Source organism: Panthera onca, chromosome B2 (assembly GCF_046562875.1).
Source record: "Panthera onca isolate mPanOnc1 chromosome B2, mPanOnc1 haplotype 2, whole genome shotgun sequence".
NCBI classification, from domain to species: domain Eukaryota; kingdom Metazoa; phylum Chordata; class Mammalia; order Carnivora; family Felidae; genus Panthera; species Panthera onca.
The window spans coordinates 29,216,425-29,235,028 of NC_138343.1; the positions used below are offsets into that span (position 1 = coordinate 29,216,425).

An 18,604-nucleotide genomic window follows, 5' to 3' on the forward strand; every position below is an offset into this window, starting at 1 on the left:
TGGGGAGAACGGCTTCTCCAGGGCTGGCTGCCAGGAAGCTCGTGCTGCCCCTAGAGGCGGGTCCTGAGCCCCTCCACTGCCAGGAAATAAGGGTTCCCAGAAGCACTTCCTCCCCTCCACCTCCTTCGAGGAGGAGCGGAAGTGACGTGTCGCGGGGCGGGTCTGTCCACGCACAATGGGCCATGGAGTTCTCTTTCGATGTGGACGCCCTGCTGCCGGAGCGGATCACGGTGCTGGACCAGCACCTGCGACCCCCAGCTCGGCGACCCGGAACCACAACGCCGGCCCGGTGACATCTCAAATTCGCCCCAAGGCGCTTCTCTCCTAGTTTCTCTCAAAAAATGGTCCAGGCACCACGCCCCCTTTTCACGGAATAGTGGCCCTGCCTTTTGTGGTCCTGGCTTGCCCTTTGGTGACCTTTGACCCTAGACCTGGTGGAGTTGGTCGCCACTTGCATCTGTGACCTTTCACTCTTAGGCCTGATTTGTTCTAACCAAAGCCCTTCCGGCTTCCCCACAATAACCTCAGGGAAGGAGTGTACTGTATTGAAAAGAGGTGTGGCAAAAGCTTGGGTTCCAGAAAGGTGGGGTGGAAAATCAGATTGGAAAGGTAAAGTCAGAGAGTCTTAAGTGCTGAACCTGGATTGAGGTTGTGGCCAATGTTACCAGGATCCTCTAATTCAGTAAGTATCTGACTCTTTCTTTCTTTCTGTAGTGTTGACCTGCAACAGCAAATTATGACCATTGTAGATGAACTGGGCAAGGCTTCTGCCAAGGTACTGGGGAGTCTTTAGATGGAGAAAAGGGCGGGGTGGGGGGAATCTCTCTGGGGCCAGTAGATAAGAGAGGCCTAGGTCCTTGGGAATGGACTTGCAGAAAGTCTGTCTTCATCTTCCCGGCAGGCCCAGCATCTTCCTGCTCCCATCACCAGTGCATCAAGGATGCAGAGTAACCGCCATGTTATGTATGTGCTCAAAGACACTTCAGCGCGACCGTAAGTGCCAAATGCCCTTCCATCCCATATTTTATTCCTTCCAACTCCAGCCCCTCTCCCTTTTTTGACTCTCCCAATAGATGCTACTAGCTTGTTTCATTATTCTTCCCATCCTGCAGAGCTGGAAAAGGAGCCATTATTGGCTTCCTGAAAGTTGGATACAAGAAACTCTTTGTACTGGTGAGTGTTACTGGAAGCTGAGAGTTCACATGCCTTGGCTTTTGAGAATAAAAGGGCTGGATGTTGGGAGGGGCAACGATGTCTGTCCTAAAAGATATTTGTTCTTTACCTCTTAGGATGATCGCGAGGCTCACAATGAGGTAGAACCACTTTGCATTCTGGACTTTTACATCCATGAGTCACTTCAACGCCATGGCCATGGACGAGAACTCTTCCACTATATGTTGCAGGTGTCATTTAGCTTTTCACTAGTCCATCCAAAATAGAGATCAAAGGCCCCTTTGCCCTGACCCCTCCCAAAGGCCCTGACTTCCACCCTCCTCCCTGCCACATTCCCATATCCTCCTATCCCCTTCCCAGGCTGCTGGGTTCCTCTTGGCATGCTTTCCCCCAACCTTCTCCTACCCTGAGTCTCCTGTCTTTGCAGAAGGAGCGGGTTGAACCACACCAACTGGCCATTGACCGACCATCACAGAAGCTGCTTAAGTTCCTGAATAAACATTACAACCTGGAGACCACAGTCCCACAGGTTAGAGGCTTCAGAGGGTAGATCCTCATTGAACATTCCCATTGAATGTATTTATTATTTGGGGGCAACGAAGTGGCATCTTCCATGCATTCCTTATTACCCATTATATAGGATTTATTCTGCGTAGCTAACCTCTTCTCCCCCGGCTCCCCCCCCCCCCCCCCCCACCGCCCATTTTTTTATGGTACCATCTCTCATTCTGCAGCTATTCACTTTCATGTATTTTGATTTTTCGTTATTGGCTGTTCTGTATACCCAATAATATGTTTGTGCCCCAAACATAGCCAGTTTTCACCTCGTTTTTACACAGGCCTTTACTCAATCAATATTTATTAAGGCCCAGAGTAATATATATTCCTTGTTTTGGAGGAGTTTTGGCCTAATAGGGAAGGTGGTTTGTGTATAAGTAAATATGATACAATGTACTAATGCTATCCATTCATTTAACAAATATTTATTGGGCACTTGACACTGTTTTGCACACTAGGAATACCTTACTCAACAAAACAGACAAAAGTCTCTGCCCTTGTGCAGTTTATATTCTCGTTGGGGAAACAACCGTAACAAATGACTATGTAGTATGGTTGATGATAAGTGCTCTGGAAAGAGGAGAGCCACTGAGAAGGCTTGCAAGTACCATTGTGGGGATAGGAGTTCATGGGGTTGCAAGTTTAAATAGGATAATCAGGGGCACCTGGGTGGTCTGTTAAGCATCCCATTCTTGGTTTTGGCTCAGGTCATGATCTCACAGTTCGTGAGTTCAAACCCAGCATTGGGCTCTGTACTTGGCTGCTTGGGAGTCTCTCTCTCTCTGCTCGCTCCCCTGCTCACTCTCTCTTGCAAAATAAGTAAGCTTCAAAAATTTTAAATGGGATAATCAGGGAAGGCCTCCCTGAGAAAGTGCCATTTGAGCAGTAACTTAAAGGAAGTGAGAATAAGAGCCAGGTAATATCTGGAGAGAGGGCATCCAGGCAGAAGGAATGGCTAGTGCAAAGTCCATGAGATAGAATGTGCCTGAATGAGAATGAATTGGCTGGTGTGGCTAGAGCAGTTTGAGTGAATGGGAGTGTGGTGGATCAAGTAGCAAGGGGGAGGAAGAACATTTCAGACCTTACAGGTATTGCAAAGGCTTTGGCTTTTGCTCTAAGTGAAAAAAGGAGAGTCATCATAGGAGTTTGAGCAGAGACATGATACAATCTGATTTAACGAGACCACTTTGGTTATTAAGAATAGCAATAGGGGAGCAAGGATATAAGCAAGCAGACTAGTGAGGAAGCAACAATCCTGATGGAAAATGGTGGGGCTGAAACCAAGGTGGTAGCATTAGGGAGGGTAAAGGGTGGTCAGATTTTAAATATTTTGAAGTTAAATAAGATATCCTAATAGATGATCTGTGGAGAAAGAGAAAGAAGGAGTTAAGGATGATCCCACACTCGGCCTGAGGCATTGGACAGATGAAATTTGCTTAACCTAGGGGTGCCTGGGTGGCTCAGTCGGTTGGGCGGCCGACTTCGGCTCAGGTCATGATCTCGCGGTCCGTGAGTTCGAGCCCCACGTCGGGCTCTGTGCTGACAGCTCAGAGCCTGGAGCCTGTTTCAGATTCTGTGTCTCCCTCTCGCTGACCCTCCCCTGTTCATGCTCTGTCTCTCTCTGTCTCAAAAATAAATAAAACGTTAAAAAAAAAAAATTTTTTTTTTAAAAAAAGAAATTTGCTTAACCGAGATGGTAGGTGGAGCAGCTTTGGAGGGAAATGGTAGGAGTCCATTTTGATTTTGTTAATCCTAGGTTGAGTTGACAGTTGGGTACTTCTTTGGAGTCCACAGAAGAGATTTGGAATAGAAAGGTCTCAGCATACATAGGGTGTTGAAAGCGATGAGATAGGAGGAGATCACCAAGGAGTGAGAATAGAAAGAAAAGTGGTTCAAGGACTTGAGCCATTGAGCACTTCTTTTTTTTTTTTTTAAGTTTATTTACTTTGAGAGAGACAGAGCTGTGAGTGGGGGAGGGGCAAAGAGAGAGGGAGAGAGAATCCCAAGATCCCAAGCAGGCTCCACACTGTCAGTGCAGAGCCTACTGTGGGGCTTGGTCCCATGAGCCATGAGATCACAACCTGAGCTGAAACCAAGAATCAGGTGTTCAACCCAGGTACCCCAAGCACTCTTTTAAGGGGTGTCACCAGAGGAGGAGAAGAACCAGCACATGTGACCAAGGAGCGACTAGTGAAGTAGATGAAAATTTACAGGTAGGTAGGGTGACCTGGAAGACTAATGAAGAAAACATTTCCAGGAGGAAGAAATGGCTTACTGAGTCAAATGCTGCTGATTAGTGAGGTCAGAAGAGGCCTGAGAGGTGACTGTTGTATTTAGCTGCCTGAGGCCACTGGTGATCCTGACAAGGGGTTTTGGTGTAGTGGTGGGTAGAAGCCTGGATGGATTGGGTTTAAGGAGATTGAGAAGCCAGGAAGTGGAGAGGGCAAGAATAGGCCATAAATGCTGCTTTAAGGGGAACAAAGAAATAGAGCAAGAGCTAGAGGGGAAAGTGGATTAAGACAGGGTTGACAGTTTCCGTTTGGAAGAACCAGCAATATAAGAATGACTTAATAGAAAATGTGATGTCAGAACATAGGGAGAATTGCAGAAGCAATGTCATTGAATGGGCAGGAGGGGTTGGGATTGGGTTGACAAGTTAGCTTTGGATAGGAGCATGGACAATCCACTAACATGATTTGATTGATGTACTTACAGAAGAAGGCATAAAGACATGGTGGTGAGTGCTACCTTGGGGTGGGGGTTGGGTAAAGGAAGGCTTGACTTAGTTTAATCGTGAAAGCTGAATGTCATGGGGACAGAAGTAGGCAGGCTAAAGTGCATTTCCTATAGAGGAACCAGCATGAGCACAAGCAGATAGGTATTCAGATACCTTTTAGGGTACTACAGGCAGTATGGTGTGGCAGGAATGCTGTGCATGTGCAATAATTATTGCTGGAGTAGGAGGGTGGGCCTGTAGACAGGGTCAAGGCAGGAGATAGGCAGGATCTATTTATATTTAGAATGTCCTCCCCTAATACTTTGTTCCATTAAGAGGCAGTGGAGAGTGGTGGGAGGAGCATACCATATTGGGCATACCAAGGTAACCTGTAGACCAAAGCATTGTAGAGTATAATTATGTAAATAATGATTCATGAGCTCTGTGTGCTGTCTACATGCATCATCTTAGTTGATCTTTGTACCTCTCTTTGAGATGGGTGCTTTTATTGACCCCACTTAGGGGTTTATACAGATGAGCAACTTGACCAAGTTCACACAGCTAATAAGTGGCAATAACGTGAACCCAATGCCCACTCTTTTTTTTTTAAATTTTTTATTTATTTTTGAGGGAGAGAGAGACACACACAAAGTGTGAGCAGGGGAGGGGCAGAGAGAGGAGACACAGAATCTGAAGCAGCCTCCAGGCTTTGACCTGTCAGCACAGAGCCTGACATGGGGCTAGAACCCATGAACTGTGAGATAATGACCTGAGCCAAAGTCAGATGCTTAACCAACTGAGCTACCCAGGCATCCCAGCTATTGGCCACTCTTTATGACTACACTATATTCCTGGCCGAAATGCTGCAGCTAGAATCAAGATTCTGGGGCTTAAGTCCTGGCTGTGTCACTTGTTAGCTACTTGGCTTTCGGCAGGCCATGTTTCCAAGCCTTTTTATTCTTCTTTAACATTATGACTACAAGGATTGTTGTGAAGGTCAAATTGAATGTGGTTTGACAAAATAACTCTAAAATGGTCAATTGGCACCCTGTCCTCCAGCATGTCTTCTCTTAACAATTCCACCCATTTGAACCCTGCTTAATTCTTAGTTTTTCTCATTGTTTATATACTTAAACTATTTGGTCTTGTTAATGTGTGTGAATGTTTAAGTTTTTGTTTTGACAGTTTGGGATGCCTCATCTTCCCTGATGTTTTGTGTGCTGTCTTTCCCATTTGCTTGGGTCCTGGGAGAACTAAAAAGTAGGGTATGGGTTTTTTGTTTTTGAGATAAAATGCACTGTTTTAACTATCTAAAATATACAGTTTAGTGATTTTTAGTATTTTCACAATGTTGTGTGATTATTCCTGCTAATTCTAGACCATTTCTATGACAAAGAGAAACCCAGAACTCATTAAGCAGTCACTTCCCATTCCCCTTTCCCCAGCCTTTGTCAACCAGTAATTTACTCTGTGGATTTGCTTATTCTGTACATTTTATATAAATGGAATCATACGATATGTGGCCTTTGTGTTTGGCTTTCACTTAGCATAATGTTTTCAGAGGGTTCATCCGTTGTAGCATGTATTGGTACGTCATCACTTTTTATGGGTGAATAATACTCGATTATTTGGATATATCGTATTTTGTTTATCAATTTATCATTGTTTATCCATTTATCAGCTGATTCAGATTTGGTTGTTTCTACTTTTTGGTTATTATGAATAATACTGCTGTGAATATTTGTGGGCAAGATTGTGTTTGCACATATCTTTATAGTTCTTTTAGGTATATGCCTAAGAGTAGAATTGCTGGGTCAAATGGTAATTCTTTATCTGTTTGAGGAACTGACAAGATGTTTTTCCACAATGACTGCAACATTTTACATCTTCTACCAGCAATATACAGTATTCCAAGTTCTCATTATCCTTACTAACATTTGTCATCCTAGTGGCTATGCACTGTTATCTCTTTGCAGTTTTGATTTGCATCTTCTTGATGACTAATGCAGATCTGCATCTTTTCAAATGTTTATTGGCCATTTGCTTATCTTCAGAGAAATGTTTATTCCAAGTCCAATATCAAGTCCCATTTTTAAATTGTGTTCTTTTTTTAAATTTTTTTTAATGTTTATTTTTGAGAGAGAGAGACAGAGCGTGAGAGGGGGGAGGGTCAGAGAGAGCAGGAGACACAGGATCCCAAGCAGGCTTTAGGCTCTGAGCTGTCAGTACAGAGCCCAACGTGGGGCTTAAACTCACAAACCATGAGTTCATGACCTGAGCTGAAGTTGGACGCTTAACTGACTGAGCCACCCATTTACACCCTCCCTTAAATTGTGTTCTTTGTTCTTGAGTTGTTAAGTGTTCTTTATATATTCTAGATATAACACTCTTATCAGATGTATGATTTGCAAATATTTTCTATTCTGTGAGTTTTTTCATTTTTTTCTTCCTTCCTTCCTTCCTTCCTTCCTTCCTTCCTTCCTTTCTTCCTTCCTTCTTTCCTTCCTTCCTTCCTTCCTTCCTTCCTTTTTAAGTTTACTTATTTTGAGAGAGACAGAGCACAAGCAGGGGAGGGCCAGAGAGAGGGAGAGAGAGAGAATCCCAAGCGGGTTTCATGCTGCCAGCCGCAGAGCCTGATTCAGGGCTCTAACTCAAACACCAGGAGACAATGACCTGAGCTGAAACCAAGAGTTGGACACTTAACCAACTGAGCCACACAGGTGTGTCCCGCCTTTGCATTTTCTTAATTGTGTCTTTGGAAGTACAAAAGGTTTTGCTTTTGATGAAGTCCAATTAATTTTTTTCTTTGCTTTCTTATGCTTTGGTGTCATATTTAAGAAACAATTGTCTAATCCAGGTCATGAATATTATTCCCTATGTTTCCTTTTAAGAGTTTCATAGTTTTAGCTCTTAACAATTAAATCTTTGGGGCACCTCGCTGGCTCAGTCAGAAGAGCATGCAATGCTTGGTCTCTAGGCTGTGAGTTGAACCCCATGTTGGATGCAGAGACTACATACATACATACATACATACATACATACATAAACTTTAAAAAATTAAAAAAGAAATTGAGATCTTTGACCCAGTTGAAGTTATTTTTGTCTAGTGTGAGGTGTAGGCCTACATTCAGTATCTTGCATGTGAATATTCAGTTGTCCAAGCACCGTTTTTTGTTTTGTTTTGTTTTTTCCTTTTCAAATTTTTATTCAAATTGTAGTTAACATACAGTGCAATATTGGTTTCAGGAGCAAAATTCAGCAATTCATCACTTACATACAATGCCTGGTGCTCATCATAACAAGTGCCCTCCTTAATAACCATCACCCATGTAGCCCATCCCCCACTTACCTCTCTCCATCAACCCTCAGTTTGTTCTCTATCTTTAAGGTCTCTTGAGGCACCTGGGTGACTCAGTCAGCTAAGCGTCCGACTCTTGATTTTCGCTCAGGTCATGATCTCATGGTTCGTGAATTCCAGCACTGACAGCACAGACCCTGCTTGGGATTCTGTCTCCCTCTCTCTTCCCGCCCCCCTGCTTATGCTTTCTCTCTCTCTCTCAAAAAAAATAAAGCTTAAAAAAATTAAAAAGCAAAAGAGTCTCTTACAGTTTGTTCCCCCATCTCATATGTTCATTTGTTTCATTTCTTAAGTTCCACATATGAGTGAAATCATAAGGTATTTGTCTTTCTCTGACTTATTTCACTTAGCATAATACATTCTAGCTCCATCCATGTCACTGCAAATGGCAAGATTTCATCCTTTTTTATGGCTTAGTAATATTCCGTTATAGATATACCATTTCTCTCTCACACACACACACACACACACACACGGACTCTTTACATAGTTGGACTTTTGTTGATAGTGCTGCTATAAACATCGGGGTGCATGTTCCCTTTTGAATCTGTGTTTTTATATCCTTTGGGTAAATACCTAATGGTGCAATTGCTGGATCGCAGTGTAGTTCTATTTTTAACTTTTTGAGGAACCTTCCAGAGTGCCAAGCACCATTTGTTTAAAAAGCTGCTTTTCCTTGCATTGAATCGTCTTGGCATCCTTGTTGAAAATTGACCATAAACACATGGGTTTATTTCTGGACTCTATTCATTCCAATGGTCTCTCTCTCTGTCCATCTTTAGGCCTCTTCCATACCATTTTGATTACCATACCTTGTAGAAAGTTTTGAAATCAGGAAGTGTGAATCCTCCAAGATTGTCTTGGCTATTTGAGATCTTTTATAATTCCATATCAACTTTTAGGATCAGCTTATCAGGGTTTGAGTTTTTGACTGATTCTGTCAACAAGGACAGGAAGGCTGGCTTTTTGTTCCTCCCACTATGTTTTTTTAGGACAAGTTCTGTCCCCGGGTAGTGCTGAATGGACAACTATATTTCACTTGTTTCATCTTATAGGTCAACAACTTTGTGATCTTTGAAGGCTTCTTTGCCCATCAGCACCGTAAGTTCTCTCAATTTGTGTGTGTTGGCCAAGTAGTTGGGGTGAGGGGAAGGAAAGAGGTGGATTCTTGATCCCATTGGCCCCCTCACTGAGGGGCACCACCACTTCCTTCCTCACAGGGCCCCCTGCTCCCTCCCTGAGAGCATCTCGACATTCTCGTGCTGCTGTGGTTGATCCTACACCTGCTGGTAAAGCTGCAGTGAATGGGTAGAACTGTAGGGCCATAGTGGGTAGTTCCTCTGGAGGCCACAGGGAGCATAGTGCAATCATGGGCAATTTGGGAGAATTCTAAAGCAGCCGAAGTCTCTGGCAATTGTTACCCATTTGCCATTGCCATTGTGAGCTTAGTGCATCTTAGGTTTGTTAGAACTTTAACCAAGTGAGTTCACTGGGAGCCTGTTTGAGGATTGGTATTGATGGAGTCTCTTGCCCCTTCAGGTCCGTCAAAATAGGCCAGAGTCACGTTTCTTTGCAAACCCCTCAGGTTTCTGTCAGTCAGTGAGGGACAGACAAGTGTAGTCAGCCCTTCCATTTCCAATCATAGAATAGTGACACAAATGGTCCAAAGTTTAAATATATATTAGTTTTAAAAAACAATGCTCAGAATTTAGTATTTCCAACCAAATAATGAAATTGATCTGGAGAAACCAAACCTAGGAGGTACTGAAATGCTGCCCAGCTTCCCCATTCCATCATACACACATGTTCCTTGCCAGTTTGGGCCCCACTCCTCACTCTTCCTCACTGCCTCTCACAGGTAGAGAAGCACAGCTTGCACAGAAGTGCTCCCTTGTTGATCTGGTTTTGTGGCTAGCTCTCACCTTGTCCATGGCCAGGAAAGGGAGTAGCAGCCACCCAAAGAACAGTCTGTTACCAGTTATTAGTTTCGACCAGTGTCAGGCACTGGGAGGCAATTCATATCCATGACTTGCTTTGCTTGCCAAGGCTTCTTCCATCTAGCTCCTGCTGACTTACAGGCTGTAAGAGGGAGTGAGAGCCAACAAGGACAGTGAGGACCAATATCCACAGGGGAGGAGAGCACAGATAAAGCCTAAGTGGATTTGTTGAGAAGTCTCTCATTTACCACACATGATAGAGAACCTCTGGAAAGGGAAAGGGAGGGAGCAAATAGGAAAGTAAGGGGGTGGAAAGTAGAGCTTTGGATAATATGTTAGCCTCCCATTTACTCTGCTAACTCCAGATGTCTTTGTTTTCTCCTCAAACTTTTGTTTTTCCTAAAAAAAGCTTAAGTTTTGTCCTATTTTTGCGCCAGAAGGAGAGGTTCTGCCCCACCCCAACCTCTCCAAAGCAATCCTGATTAACCAAGGGCTTTGTCCGTCTCATCTAGAGGGACCTGGGGTCCTCGTTGGCCCAGCTGGGACCATTCCACTGCCCCAGAATCCCAGGGGGGCCTGACAGCACCCACTGACAGTAAGAGCTCACCTCCCTTAGCCATCCTTCTCCTGCATCACCCAGGCCCCAGAGTCTCCCCCTGGAACTTTTCCCCCAACTCTGCATTTGACCTACTCCTTCTGGCTCCCCTCAAAAATGCTCCAACATTTTCCTTGAATTCCCTCTTGGTGTGAAGGCATTGCCACAGAGCTGCTTCTGTGATGGAGCTGAACTCTCCTTCCCTGGGAAGAACTGTGGTGTCAGGGAGTAGAGGTTTGGGGTCATGGGGGTAGTGGCTGGGAGGAGGGGTGCAGGGTATGTCTCCTAATGCTTGCTTTGCCTGTGTCTTCTTCACTGACAGCTCCAGCAAGAAAGCTGCCACCCAAGAGAGCAGAGGGAGACATTAAGCCATATTCCTCTAGTGACCGAGAATGTAAGACTGGGGTAGGGTGGCTGGGCTTGGGGACCTTAATCCAGGGGAAGGATTAGTTCTCTCTAAAGGCTCTGATTTCTCTTTTTTCTACCCAAATCTTTGCTGTCATCACTCTCTTCCCTCTTTTTTTTCTTCTTTCTCTGTTGTGGTATTTTCCCTCTTGCCAGTTCTGAAGGTAGCTGTGGAGCCTCCTTGGCCCCTAAACAGGGCCCCTCGCCGTGCTACGCCTCCAGTTCACCCACCCCCCCGCTCCAGCAGCCTGGGAAACTCACCAGAACGGGGTCCCCTCCGCCCCTTTGTGCCAGAGCAGGAGCTGCTGCGTTCCCTGCGCCTCTGCCCTCCACACCCTACTGCCCGCCTTCTGCTTGCTACCGACCCTGGGGGCAGTCCAGCCCAGCGTCGCCGCACCAGGTAATAGGAGTTAGGGAAGGTTAGGGAGCCTCAAAACTGTCAGAGAGGTTGTTAGAAATGGCAAAGGGCAGTTTGAATCCACCAGAGATGTGAAGCAGTAGGACATGTGGATTGGAGAGGCCTGAAACCTTTTGATAAGAATATATTGGAACAGAGTGGTATGGAGTGGTAGGAGTGGTATAGAAATAAACGAAGGAGCAGAATAGTACTTTATACGGAATCTAGGGACTCTAGTTTTAAAGTGAGAGACAGGAGGAAGGAAAAACACAGATCCATTGGGTGGGGAAATGGAGTCAAATTGGGGAAATCTTGGTTTAATACTTACTGGGAAGATGCAGTGTCTCTGACATATTGGGGAGCCACTGGCCCCATGTTAGTGCTTTATATGGCAGCAGCCCATCTTAACAGGTGGAGTGGGCATCTCATTGATTTCTCTCCCTAGCTTTCTCTTCACTTCTGACTTTGCTTTCTGTTTTTCTCTCTCCCCCATTTTCCCTTTCCCTTTCTCTTTCTCCTGTCCATAACACCCTTCCTCAGCTCCCTTCCCCGCTCTGATGAGAGTCGATACTGACAGACAGCTACCCCTTCCCCTCCCGTGGAGACCCGGGATGGGCAGAGCCCCCTCTCCCTGAGAACCCCAGACCCACTCTTCCATTGTAGTCCCCAGGGTTCAGTGGAACCTGACAGAGCTCATAGGATTCCCTCTTCCATTTTCTTGGGCAACAGTGTTGTCAGGGTCCTACATGGCCAAATACTTTGTAGCTTTTCTGCCTTCTTCCTAAGTGGGCTGCGAACACTCCCACAGACAGCCTGATTTGCTGCCAGATCCATTGATTGGGTGGCTCATACTGATTATCCAGAGAAGCACACTTTTGCTTGCTGTGTTAGACCCTAGAACACCAAGGAAGGTCCAAGGGCCTCCTCTGCCAGGGAAACTTTTAAGGAGTCTTATCCATGGAATAAATCCCATAGTCCTTCCACAGTGTTACTGGTGGCTCTAATACTGCTTTGTGCTGCCTACCACATTTATCTTCTCAGCCTGCTGAAGCCAACTAATGAGCTCTGCTTCAGAGCAGCTCAGTGATCTAGGACAGGGTCTTACCAGCTCCCCAAAGGGATCCACTCAACGTTGCCAAACTCTAAATCTCCCCATGTTTTGTGTATGTATTGGGAACCCCCAAGCTGATGTCTGCTTTGAGGCTCTAGACTCCCCACACTTCTAAAGATACCATCACGTCCCCCAGATCCAGATACTGTGAGGGAGTTTGTTTCTTGGCAGCAGATCCTGTTGAGCACCCTGTGATCACTCTTAGCCATGTTTCAGAAGATAGGCCCTGAGTCTCAAGTATCTGTTAGCTCCTGGGATCCCCTCTTGTATATATCCCTCCCCAGTAGCTAGATGCTGATAAATGCCTGTCTGGTGAGGTTGTCTTGAGATGATGGAGGAACTCTTCCTCTGGCCTTCCTTTCTTTCTTCCATAGCAAGAACCTTCCCTGCTCCATACCCAGGGTATGGAACATCCTTCCCCCTCCCTACCTTCTGAATGTGTGGTAGATCAGGTTACTCCCAGTGTGTTCCCCCATCCCAGTACTTGGGAGCAGGATCTCCCTCTCTCCCAACTCACTCCTTTTCCTTCCCCTTCTCACTGTTGTTTGAATAAACTGCATTCTTTTGTGTTTTTTAAATGGACATTTTCAATGAAAGAAAAATCAAAAAAAAAACAAAACAAAAAAACAAAAAAAACCCCAAACTTCAGGTCTCAGCCTCGTTTGTGTGTCACCTGTTTTTTTTTTCCTTGGGATCTCTGGACCTCTGTGCCTCTCATCTTCCTTACCTCTGAGATCTACTGGATCTTCTGCAGGTTCCTTCTCCTGTCCATGTAGTCACTGGATCCTCTGGGTAGGCTTCTGGATCTACTCTCCCATTCCCTCCAGAAACCTCCAGCTCTCCCCAGTGACTTCTACCCTTTTGCATAGGCCAGCCATTGCTGAGATGTCAAGATCTGCCAACATCTCTGGGACCTGCTCATTGCCTCCTGACTGTTCCCTGGATTCCTCTTCCCATTCTGGTTTCCTGCCCCTCTCCCACCCTTGGACCTCTCTCCGTACAATTTCTTTTCCTCCTAAATTAAGCCTTGTCACTCCCTATTTCCCTCTGGTCTGACATATCCTATAATTAAAATAACCATGTTTTCTAAACCAAACACCAGGGCATCTGGTCTAACAATTTTTTTTGCCTATATGTGATTCTGGTTTTCTGACATAACTCGAATCACATTTAGCCTTATTTTTAACACACTACCTCAACTAGAACTAAGACTACAGCAAACTAGGACTGTTCCAAAAAATCTTGGGGTATAAAATGAGCTCCCTACCATTTTCTGAAGCATAGATTAGATTAAAACCCCATAGGAATGGTAATTACCCCTTTGTCTTTATCCTGTACTATTCCTTTCCTTTCTCTTCTCTGATTCCCCCCTCCAAACCCACTTATCTTTCTTCCTGTAGCCTCTTCCCCATCATCTCCCATTTCTTCTACAGGGGGGCTCCCCCAGGGCTGGTAGCCCAAAGCTGCTGCTACAGCCGCCATGGGGGATTGAGTTCCTCATCCCCCAATACAGGTAAGTATTCATCCTTCCTTATCCTCAAACCAAGTAGACCATATTCACTACCTACTCCAGCCTTCCCATGACATGCCTGGTGTTTCCACAGGCAATCAAGAGTGGAAGCAAGGGGAACAGGAAACACAGAATAGGTGAGGTCTGAGCCCTTCCTCTACCAGCTTCCCACCACTTCTGACTCCTTTCCTAACATCACTGTCTGCTACTTTCTCCTTTGAACACCAGCTCCTCCCATAAATTGTTCCACCTAACATCCTTAAACCCTCTTTCCCCATAGGTTCAACTCGTGCTTACTTTGGCACTAAGGGGTTTCAGATTTGGACACATAGCACTTATGGTTTCAGCCTCATACTCACTCCATCATGTATCCTACTCTACATTAGGGCCAGACCTTGAAGAGCCCCTGATCTTAATTGCCACTCTAGTACCCCAGTAATTCACCTTCCATCTCCCTCTCACCTACCAGGTCTGCCAGCGAGGAGCAGGTCTTGTCACAGGATGGGTCTGGGGAGGAACTCATGCACACAGTTCCTCCACAGGCCCAGACCCTACCAGCTCAGTCCTGGACAATGGGTGGGGACATGTTCAACGCCAGGTTCATTCGAAACTTGCAGGACCGTCGCAGCACTAGGCCTTGGTGACGGAAACCCTTTCTCACACCTTCAAAGTCAGTATAATTTCTCACTACAGGAGGTAGCCAAACAAAGCCCTCCCTCATAATGGAAATATTTATTCATTAATTCTTTCATTCATTCAACAGCTTTTCTTACCAGTGCCAAGTCATTTGTATTTTATTTTTAACCAGAGCAATAAAAGTTTATTTTTATCACGAGAGCTACTAAAAAACTTGATTGTCGTTATTTCAGTCCCACCCCTCGTTCTTTGTTGCACCTGGTTCAGGCCTATCATCGCCCAGACTTTTGCGTAAGCGCCGCACGTGAGGCAGCTGTGTTCCCCTGAACGCTAGTTTACTGCGCAAGCGCTCTGAGGCAGCCTCAAGAACAGGCGAGCGCAGGCGCACTTAGTGCAGACAAAGTGCCTCACCGCTTCCCTGGAATCCGCTGCAGTGCGCAAGCGCGCAACATCTCCGTTTCCCTCCTCTCAGCCCCCCCCCGCCCCCACCTCCTTTCCCCTTCAAGAAACCGGCTCCAGGGCGCGCTCACCCCTGTGAAGAGGCCGGACACGGGAGGCGCTGTCTCCGCTCCCGGAAGATCATGTATCAGCCCAGCCGGGGGGCGGCCCGGCGTCTCGGCCCCTGCCTCCGTACCTACCAGGCTCGCCCCCAGGTGAGAGCAAAGAGGAAACCCGGGAGAGGAGGGGGCGGGGTGAGACCCTCCTCAGAGCCGGCGCGTAGGGCGGAGCGCGCGCCCCGTGCGCGCAGGCGCAGTGGCGTCCTACCGCCCCTTTTCACCTGGGCTGGGCGGTGCATGGAGGGGCGAGGGGTCGCGAGGATTGGAGGGTTGCGCCGCCATCGGTGGCGTACACGGGATGTTGGTTCTCCCGGGTCTGGGTTGTGCAGGTTGGATTGAAGCTGGGACGGCGGGGCGAGGCCGCATTTCGTCCCAGCTTCTGCGGTTACCTGTGCCTGGAGGTGATTTGAAGGGCAGTGGGTGGAGAGGTTCGCAGCCCGGCCGCGGAGCTGCCCCGGGAGTTTCCAAGTCCCGGACAGACCTAGGGGCCGCGCTTTGCAGCTCGCGCATCTTCCACCCGGATAGCGGTCCTGGCAGAAAGGCCGGCCCGGCTGGACTGGGCTCGGGCCCCAGCTCCAGGGTGGGCAAGATGGCCACGCCCCCGGCGGAGACGGTGCCTCAGGGACACCTTTGGGGACAGAGGTACCTGCACGGCCCGCCAGCCTTCCCGGTAGTGAGACACCCCCCCCCCGGGGGGGGGGGTTCCTTGAGAGCGGAGAGACTTGGTCTAGGCCTATGAGTGGCCTCCAACTCATCGCACTTTAAGCGTAGGTAAACCAGAGGAATGAAGCCCTCTGGTTTCATTAACCTTCGTTAAAGGTCTGGAGACCTTTAACGGTCTCCTGGGCTTGTTTCTGTCATAGGGGGGCCCGAAATGATAGTAGGTTACATCTACATACTACTTTACAGGTCGCGGAGTTTTATTTACATTTATTAGGTCATATAGTCCTCATAATAACTCAGTGTGGCTTCATCGTCCTCGTTTATAAGAAGACATTTGTAAGAGATAGGCATAGGTAATGAGAATGCCTAAGGTGTCACAATGTAATCGGAGCTCAGAGAAATGTCTCCTACTTCCAGTTGGATGTTTTTTTTCTGTTACACACTGCTTGGTGGAGTTCCCTTACAGGCTACGTTATTTCATCCACAGTAAGCGAAAATCTGTTACTCGTTCTTTTTTCAAAAAATATATTATGATTCTTCCTGTAAGAGAGGTGGAATTGCCCCCAAAACAGTGTTAGGATCTTAAACAAGTGTACTGTTTTGGGGGAAGTACTGGTACCTGTGTCACAGGAAACTCTTTCCTCCTGTTTTCAGTAGAGGTGAATTCATCCCATTTTCCTCTAATAATTTTCTCTCTCCTGTCAGGAGGAGCAGGATTGGAAGCATATTAATGAACAGAGTTTAGATGCGGGGGTATCAGGCAGCTAGATTCTTACCTTTTTTCCTTTTATTCTTCCTCCTTAGGACCAGCTTTCTCCACGGGCTCTACCATTTCCTCCACTTTGGCCCCACTCCACAACAACCACTTCTCCATCTTCTATTTTCTGGTCTCCCCCACTCCCACCCCCTCCTATCTGGTTGCTTCCCCGAGCTCCCCCCCTCCCTCTCCCTCAGATCCAGGCCCTCAGCTCACCATGGGTGGTTCTCCCTCCAGGAAAGGGAGAGGAGGGACCAGGACCTGAGATGCATAGTGGCTGCTTGGATGGGCTTAGGAGCCTATTTGAGGGACCTCCCTGCCCCTATCCTGGGGCTTTGATACCTTTCCAAGCCCCTGGGACCTCTTGCCCTTCCCCTGCCACGCCATCAGGAGATCCGAGTATGGAGGAGCACCTGGCTATCATGTATGAGAGACTGAGACACGAGGTAAGTCAGCCTGAAAGTGGGCTTCACCCACAGTGAGAAGGGATGTAGGCAATACTTGGAAATAGAGGATTTTCTTGAAATCACGAGGCAGGCAAATATATGTATTATGTCATTTCCCAAGGAAGAGATGTTCTTCAGTTTTGATTTAAGGGAAGTTAGACATGGAATGAGATTTCCTTTCAGAGGGGAGTAAAGAGGCACCAAAAAGAGAAAACTGAGAAATAGGATAATTTCTTTCCTATTGGACTGATGCCTTCTTCTTCCACCTAGCTTCCCAATCTCTTCCTTCACTCCCACGACTATACTCTCTACTCATCGGATGTGGAATTCATCAATGAGATCCTGAACATACGCACCAAGTGAGAATCCAGGCACGGGTAGGGCCTTGGGAAAGAAAACCACCCAATGCTTTATACTTGACCTTTTTCACTTACCAGAGAAGGTCCTGCTACTTCTCACAACTGTTTCCCATTCCCCAGAGGCCAGTGAGGTTTTTCTCATTATGCCATCATAAGATAGCTTTCCCATCCCTTCTTCACAGGGGCCTAACATGGTACATTCTGTCACTGACCCTCTGCCGCTTTCTGGCCTGGAACTATTTTGCACAACTTCGGTTGGAGGTTCTACAGCTGACCCGCCACCCAGAGAATTGGACCCTGCAAGCCCGCTGGCGGCTTGTGGGGCTGCCCATCCACATGCTTTTCCTGCGTTTCTACAAGCGTGACAAGGAAGAGCTTTACCAGTAAGAGAAAAGATCCAGTCAGTTTCCTAATCCTACTTTAGGACTCTGATGGTCTAGTCTTCCAGACAATCCTTGATCTACTCTGACTTGACTGCAAGCTTTTTCTTGAGGGCAGGGATTTCGTTTTAGTCTACTTTAATATACAGAAATAGGGACTGAGCGTAAGGAAACCTCTAAACTCGGGTTTCTTCATGTACATTGTGTGGTACATAGTAGGCATTCAAATATTTATTGAACAAATGAAAATTCCTGTGTAATAAGTTGAGCCTCGCAACCCTAGGTAGAGTATTTGGTAAGTTTCTGGCAGAGAGTAGAATCTCAAGAAATTGTTAGGCTCAGCCCAAACCAGTGGTCCTCAAAGTTTGCTGCATGGTGGAATCATCTAAGGATCTTTAAAAAATATTGGTGCCAGACATTCTGATTTAAGTGGGACAGGGTACAGCCTCGGCAATCAGGACTTTTCAGAGTTCTCCAAGTGATCTAGTGTGTAGCAAAATTTAGCAACTACTGGTTTAAACAAATGCTTGAATTAAACTTTGCGATCAGTCACCTCCCTCAGTAAGCCTTTCTTTATCCCTTCACCAGGACTTATGATGCCTATTCCACCTTCTTCCTGAATTCCAATGGCCTCATTTGTCGCCATCGCCTAGACAAAGTGAGTCCTTTAGACTGGATGGGGACGGGGTGAAGGGATAGAACATCCCACCAGCTGGCATTAACCTTTGTTCCTGCAGCTGATGCCTTCACACTCACCCCCAACACCTGTGAAGAAACTGCTAGTGGGAGCCCTGGTGGCTCTAGGACTGTCAGAGCCAGAACCCAACTTACACCTGTGTTCTAAGACCTGATCCAGGAACTGGGTGGAGGCAGCACTGAAGACTTTGCTACATACGCACAAGTGGTGGAGGTGGAGGTGGCCTAGAATCTCTGGGAGCCAGCTTCCTCCTCTCTTTTCTCTCCTTTTTTGCCATCTCATGCCATGTAAAGCTGCTGTGTAATTTAATTTGTAAATAATAAAGTCTAAGTAAATATATGAGAATTTC

The 18,604-nt window shown here is 46.5% G+C and overlaps 2 protein-coding genes across 8 annotated transcripts; both read left to right on the forward strand.

Annotated features, from left to right (window-relative positions):
* Positions 1-136: 136 nt before the first annotated feature.
* ATAT1 (alpha tubulin acetyltransferase 1) lies at positions 137-14,597 on the forward strand. Of its 5 annotated transcripts, none has more exons than XM_060615002.1 (13): positions 137-289; positions 715-775; positions 902-993; positions 1,113-1,173; positions 1,290-1,403; positions 1,601-1,702; positions 8,861-8,906; positions 9,026-9,094; positions 10,660-10,731; positions 10,899-11,142; positions 13,684-13,763; positions 13,855-13,897; positions 14,230-14,597. In XM_060615002.1, the coding sequence occupies exons 1-13, from the start codon at positions 183-185 to the stop codon at positions 14,402-14,404; spliced, it is 1,266 nt and encodes a 421-aa protein (XP_060470985.1). In that variant the 5' UTR covers positions 137-182; the 3' UTR covers positions 14,405-14,597. The 5 variants fall into 5 exon arrangements, with proteins under 5 accessions (XP_060470985.1, XP_060470986.1, XP_060470988.1 ...); XM_078446707.1 differs by lacking the exon at positions 137-289 and adding an exon at positions 296-609; XM_060615003.1 differs by lacking the exon at positions 9,026-9,094.
* A 207-nt stretch (positions 14,598-14,804) lies between these two features.
* CB2H6orf136 (chromosome B2 C6orf136 homolog) lies at positions 14,805-18,594 on the forward strand. Of its 3 annotated transcripts, XM_060615008.3 has the most exons (7): positions 15,097-15,282; positions 15,330-15,623; positions 16,421-16,819; positions 17,090-17,178; positions 17,361-17,561; positions 18,147-18,216; positions 18,296-18,594. In XM_060615008.3, the coding sequence occupies exons 2-7, from the start codon at positions 15,543-15,545 to the stop codon at positions 18,407-18,409; spliced, it is 954 nt and encodes a 317-aa protein (XP_060470991.1). In that variant the 5' UTR covers positions 15,097-15,282; positions 15,330-15,542; the 3' UTR covers positions 18,410-18,594. The 3 variants fall into 3 exon arrangements, with proteins under 3 accessions (XP_060470992.1, XP_060470991.1, XP_060470990.1); XM_060615009.2 differs by lacking the exons at positions 15,097-15,282; positions 15,330-15,623 and adding an exon at positions 14,805-15,049; XM_060615007.3 differs by having other exon boundaries at positions 15,133-15,623.
* Positions 18,595-18,604: the final 10 nt, after the last annotated feature.